Source organism: Sceloporus undulatus, chromosome 1 (assembly GCF_019175285.1).
Source record: "Sceloporus undulatus isolate JIND9_A2432 ecotype Alabama chromosome 1, SceUnd_v1.1, whole genome shotgun sequence".
Taxonomy (NCBI): domain Eukaryota; kingdom Metazoa; phylum Chordata; class Lepidosauria; order Squamata; family Phrynosomatidae; genus Sceloporus; species Sceloporus undulatus.
In genome coordinates, this window is record NC_056522.1 from 189,996,844 (window position 1) to 190,003,280 (window position 6,437).

At 41.2% G+C, this 6,437-nt stretch overlaps 1 protein-coding gene across 1 annotated transcript in view; it reads left to right on the plus strand.

Moving 5' to 3' along the window:
• Positions 1–6,437, plus strand: part of ALS2 (alsin Rho guanine nucleotide exchange factor ALS2) — a 74,314-nt gene that overhangs the window by 33,071 nt on the left and 34,806 nt on the right. The window contains 3 exon segments of the mRNA XM_042458273.1: positions 1,898–1,964; positions 2,697–2,899; positions 3,644–3,709. Coding sequence (XP_042314207.1) covers positions 1,898–1,964; positions 2,697–2,899; positions 3,644–3,709 — 336 coding nt within the window.

Genomic DNA, 6,437 nt, shown 5'->3' on the forward strand with positions numbered 1-6,437 from the left:
AGCAAACAGGCAAGCAAGGGGTAAATGCAGTGATATTTTTTTAATTTTTATTTGATGTGCATTGGATATACGGCAAGTATATCCCAAACTCTATATTTCAACTGGAAAAGTTGGGGGTCATCTTATACGCCCAGTCGTCTTATACACCGGAAAATACAGTAACCTTTCCTCAACGTTTTTGGTACTTTGACCCTCCTGCTCTTCTTTGGTCTGCTCTGATAATGTACTAACATCTTTTAAGACCAGTATCTTGCACAAGAATAATGAGGTAAAGACATCCCAGATAGTCATTTGCCCCTTTTAAAGCATGTGTCGAATGATTTGGAAGCTCTTAAGGATGGGCCTTAGATCTTAGAACTAGAGTTATAATAAACCCATTCAAATTCGCTAAACTAGTAAAAGTCAAGCCCACATTTCAGTATGACTTCTTTAAAAAAGAATGTTGTTGCATTTCTTGTATTTATATAGGTAGGATTATTATTGCCTTCTTCAGCAAATGTATACAGACTTACATTCATAATGAGATTGGGGGAAATGTAATATTGTTGCAAAATTCAGCTTCTTGACAGTCTTGGGTTTAAATTCCTTTTCTATGCCTCTATTTAAAATAACTTTGTCATTCATATGGGTCTTAGAATGCATTTGGGAACATGTGGGGAAATCCTGCTGAATTCTTTGAAAGCAGAAGCATGGAAGAATAGAATTCGTAGCAGTTGGAGAAATAAAATAAAATATGATAGATAAGCAATGTCAGATAAGCAAACATATAGCACTTTGCTCAATATGTATAATTTATACAAGCTGTAGAATGGGTGGGCAACTGTAGAAGGCTGGGGGTGCATTAGCCCCCAGGAGACCTTGCAGGCTACTCCTGCAAATTTTTAAGATAAAAATAAAAAATTCTAAAACAAATTTGCACCAAAATGTCTCTGGATGGTATGGGGGCATTTTCAGTGTTTTGATTTTCAAAAAAGGCCTCTCCTAAATTGTCCCTGTTGGTGGTGGTGGTGTGTGCCTTCAAGCAGGTTTTGACTTATAGGGACCGTAAATCGTGGGGTTTTCTTGGCAAGATTTGTTCAAAAGAGGTTTGCCATTGTCTTCCCCTGGGTCTGAGAGCATGTGACGTGACCAGGGTCATCCAGTAAGTTCCATGGTTGAACCAGTATTGGAGTAGTCATAGTCTAACACTCAAACTACCACTCCACACTGGCTCTCTTACTGACCCAGGGTGCCCAAAATGTGTTAGAAATGCACACCATGCCTCCTAGTGGACAGTTTACAGCACTTGAGCAAAAAAAATGTTTTAATTTTTTTTTTTAGCAAAAAATAATGTTGACCTATGAAGGGTCCAGGGGCCTCCAGGTGTAGTGGAAATGCCTATAAACCTCCTAGAGTGCATTTGGAGGCATTCTGGAGCAAAAGGTATTTTTTAACCCTTGGGGGCCATGGGGGAACACAAAATCAGCCCTGGGGGCTTAACCTTGCCTAGCCCTGCTGTAGAACATTGTAATTTTTTAATGCATCACTTCCTTACAGTTGTATATACTAACAAACAGAATGGAAATGGGTTGATTCTGTGACACTTGCTGTTACGATTTATTTTTCATTTTCCACACATTTTTGATAGAAAATACCTCACTACACTGAAAAATCCAAGTGTTTGGGATTTGGCCCTGGTGTGGAACATTACCTCCAGCCACACACTGGAGAAAAAAGGGCATTATGTGTGTGTCTATTTGTTTGCACTGGTATTGATTTTGCCAATGCCTGGCTACAGTAATCTGTTCAATTCTTTCATTTTGTCTCATTTTCTTTTCACACAAATAGAATTAAATCTTCTTTCCTTCTCACGACTGAAAACTTTATATATTATTTGCATTTATTTTCTCTATGTTAGGAATGGTTTGAGAGTCACTACACCTGAAGAACAGTTTATTCTTGTTTCATCAACTCCACAAGAAAAAGTAAGCAGATACAAAGACATGTTTTATTTCCTGCTCTTCTCCTCTATGCCATTCACAAGATGAGTGATTGACAGTCAATTGCTCTATAGAATTTTTACATAAGGGTAGAGCACTAATCAAACTGTATTCTGTGTAGAACGGAGCTTTGTTGGACCCATCTTAAAGGTTTCAACTATTCCTTCTTTTAGGGATGACTTACAGTGTAAGCCTCTGCTTTCTGCTTGTTTCATTTTGTAATCTAAAGGGAATAACTGTAATTTGTTATAGAATCAATTTACAATTTCCTGCCTTAGAACACATGCAATGGCAGGCCTTAGCAGAAAGATTGGATTTGATCACTGGTCTTCATATGGTGGTTTGTGACCCAAAGCTGAGTCCTGTCTGACCTAAGATGATTCACATCAGTGGCATCACTGAATGCACCCTTCCCCTTTTAATTTAGTCTGTTGTTTTTAAAAGGGAGAAAGAAAGAGAGAAAGTGCCACAATGTGGTGAGAAACTGGTTCTGTGTTAACAGAAAAAGTTGAAATTAATTCTCATATCTGAAAAGGGTAAAACTAAATGACTAGATGATTTTCTTGTAATTCATTATTCTATGCCACCAATAGGTCTGTAAGATAGATTCCAGGTGATTTCTGCAGAATTCCCATAAGTGTAGCTGTGTAAAGAGAGGAGAAGGGGAAAGACAAGGGGGAGACAAGTCTTTGAATCCATTTACTGCAATTGTTTCAGACTAAGTGGTTGAGAGCTATAAGTCAAGCTGTGGATCAGGCCTTAAAAGGGACATCTGACTTACCACCTTATGGGGGTAGTGGAAGCATTCAGAGGCAAGAACCTCCTATCTCACGGAGCGCCAAGTACACCTTTTACAAGGATCCTCGGCTTAAAGATGCCGTTTATGATGGTCGCTGGCTTTCTGGAAAACCACATGGCAGGTGAAACTGTGCAAATGTTTTTATGTCTCTGTCACTTAGATAAGAGGATATACCATCTACTTAAGCTTAAATCAGACAGCTGGAAAAAATGTGAAAAAATATTTGAAATGAGTAAAATTGAGTGGAATACAGTGGCCCTCGGTATCCACGGGGGATCTGTTCCAGATCTCCATGGATACCAAAATCATTGGATGCTCAAGTCCCATAGTACTCAGTGGTGGCGCAGACATGTGCTTAGCCACCATTGAGCACAATGGCATTTTTCCTCTGTCTCCCCCCCCCCCCACCAAGCCAGCCCCGCCCCTCTCCCCCAGGGGGGGGGGCAGGGGGGCTATCTTTTCTTCCTCCTCTTCCCTGCCTCCCCCTCTTCTTCTTTCCCCCTCCCATTGCTGCTGCCGCATTTCTTGCTCCTTTTCCTCCTCCTTTCTCCTCCTTCTCTTACCCCTCACATTGCTGCTGCTGCCATTCTTCCTCTTCCTTGTCCTTCCTCCTCATCCTCCCTCCTCCTCCACTGCTGCCCCCCCCCCTTGTGGGCTTTCCATGCGTGGATGCTCAAATCCACGCATGGAAAGTCCACGGATACAGAGGACAGACTGTATATTCAGTGTCTCTAGCCTTACGTTAACCCACCCTGAGATCTGAAAGCTAGTCAGAAACAACCCAGTTGTCTCTGAAAAAGCCTTTCATAAAGTGAAATGCTCCAAATGAGGAATTTGCCCAACTACATTTCTCTTTGCATTTCAGAGGAGTCTTGAAATGGGCAGATGGAAGGATGTATTCTGGCATGTTCAGAAATGGTCTGGAAGATGGGTAGGTAAAATAAATATAATCGGTTTGGGCATAAAGAAGGGCAACTTGTTTATCATTAAGGATTTCTTTGTGTAATAAATGATCTGTCTTTCATTGAGAAATGCATTTTGTGGGGGTTTTTTCATTGCACTATCGCAAAAATATTTCAGTTTTTTCTTCGTGGTCTCTGCAAATTGCACACATGGGTTATTCTGAGCCTGCGCAGAACCACTTGGAACCTTCTTAGAGTTATTAGAAGTATTTTGGTGGTCGTCCCACCCACTCTTCAACTGCCTTATTGGCCAGTTTCCCACCTAAACCCTCAGTTCCTTTAGTCTGCTGCCGCTGCTGCCGCAGCATCTAAAAATTCATTTTCCTGTCAGGCTTTAAAATTTTTACTTGGCAGGATCAATCTACATTTTAGTGGGTTGATTTTTTTTTAACCATCGTCGTTCATATTTTAAAAGGAGCGTTGCAATTTTTGAAAGAGTCGTGTACTTAAATGTGAATTTAATTTCTGAAGTGAAGTTGTTTCAACGGCTGCTTGCCTCATCATCGTGCTTGTTAAAGCCCTTTGTCTTTCTGAAGAAAATTCTTTTAATAAAATGGCCACTTGCCTCACTGGCGCACTTGGCAAAGACTCTTTGTACTCCTGAGGAGAATTTTTTAAAATGACACTAGCCTTGTTGGCATGCTTGGTAAAGACCCCTCATATCTCTGAGGAGAAGTTATAGAGGGACTTGGTTTGCATTGTTCAATTTGAAAGCTGCTTTTTTCCACATAAGAATAAGACAACAACTTCTGAAATTCCTCAGATTCTCCAGAGACAAAGGCTTTTACCAATACAAGGTTCTCTCTTTTGGTCTCTGCACTGCACTGAGGTCTTCACTAAGTGTATGACTATAGTGATCGCCTTCCTCAGCACTCAAGAAATTCAGATTTTCCTCTGTTTGGATGATTGGCTGCTGGTGGCCCTTCCCAGGACAACTTGTACCATAACATGCATCACACGGTATCTCTTCTACATGATCTGCATCTACTGATCTATTATATATCTTCAAGGCATATACTGTTCATAGGTGTTGTCTGGTATTGCTCTTACCCTGAAACAATACAAGCATTGGGTCCTTTCCCCTTACTAATCCTCCATGTTAACAGTCCAGCATCTTCTGGGGTGGTGACCTACCTTTCCAGATTGTAGTTTTGGTCTCTGAAGTCATGGTTCCTGTGGCACTTCAACCCTCAGTTCGACAGTCAGAATTGAATATTCATATCTGCAGATCTCTCCTCTGCTGGATGCGTGTAACCAATTTTCTTTCAGGAATGTTTTTCCAACCTCCTGATCCTTCCATCACCACTGAAATATCTCTTTCCAGCTGGAGAGCCCATTACAAAGATCTGACAGTCCAAGACCATTGGTCACCCAAGGAGGCAGATCTTCACATCAACACTCTGAAACTTCTTGTGGCCACCAAAGCATTCAAGGCATTTCAGCTACACCTCTTTTGCAGGGTGATGCAAATCCTTTCAGACAGTTTTTTTAATCAACAAATAAGGCAGTAGCCATTCCACATTCCTAACCAACCTCACAGTGCATCTGTGAAATTGGTGTGCTGTTCAAAAAATGTCATGGTCATTCACCTAACTGGAGTGGAAAATATGGTTACATATGCCCTCAGTCTGTGCAACATGCTTCACCACAAGTAGACTCTTTCTGCCTGGGCTTTCCACTTCAACACAGGCAAGTGGGGATGCCAACATAGAACCTTTTGTACTTGCATTAACAAAAAGTGTCCAGTACATTGAGAATAAATGTGCACTAGTATTCTCTCCATGTTGCCTTCACCAGGACTTGGATGAACCATGTCTATAACTGTTTCTTCCTTGCTCTTTTCTTCATAAGGCAGTAGTAAACGTGGACACAGACAAATCTACTGCAATAATGTTGGCCCCATTTGGGCCCTGCCACTCTCCTTCATGCACCTTCCATTTCTGCTGGATCTCTTATCACACTCCCAAATGTCAGGCTCTCCACTTCACAACTTAGAAGTTTCAGTACTTCAGTTCCTACCACTAGTTGTAGTTCTCCAGCCTTCTAGGAAACCTTTTACTGTTAGAGGTTATCATTGTAAGTGATGTTCATTTTGTAACCTTGCAGAGGAGAAGACTGCTCCAGTTATACCAGCAGATGTTTCTACAGTCCTTTGCTTTCTATTGTACCTTCGGGAACAAAGCTTTTCATTTTCTTCCTTGAAAATTTAGCTTTCTGCGATAACTGCCAGTCAACCTGTGATTTTTTCTACAGCAAAACTATTTGTTCATCCTGTTAAAAGGTTTCTTAAAGTACTAGCATACTTATATCTCCCTGCTGTGACTCCTACAGCTCCATGGTCCTCATCATTTGTTATATCTCAGATTATGAATAAGACCTTTGAACCCCTAGCTTCAGTGGATAAGCATCTTCTTACCTTGAACATGGTTTTCCTTGTGGCCATCACTTCTGCCTGAGGAGATGGTGAACTTGCTGCATTGCATTCTGAAGAGCCCTTCCTTTGCTTCCTCAGAGACAAAGTGGTTCTCTGCCCTAACATTACTTTCCTTCCTAAAATGGTTTTGTAGCTTCCTGTCAACTAAGATATAGGCCTGTTACAGACAGCCAAAATAAAGCTGCTTCGAGTCACAGTGGAGGTATGGTGTTTCAATGATGCATGTGTCCTAAGAGTCCAGAAGCCGCACCAAAGCCACGCTC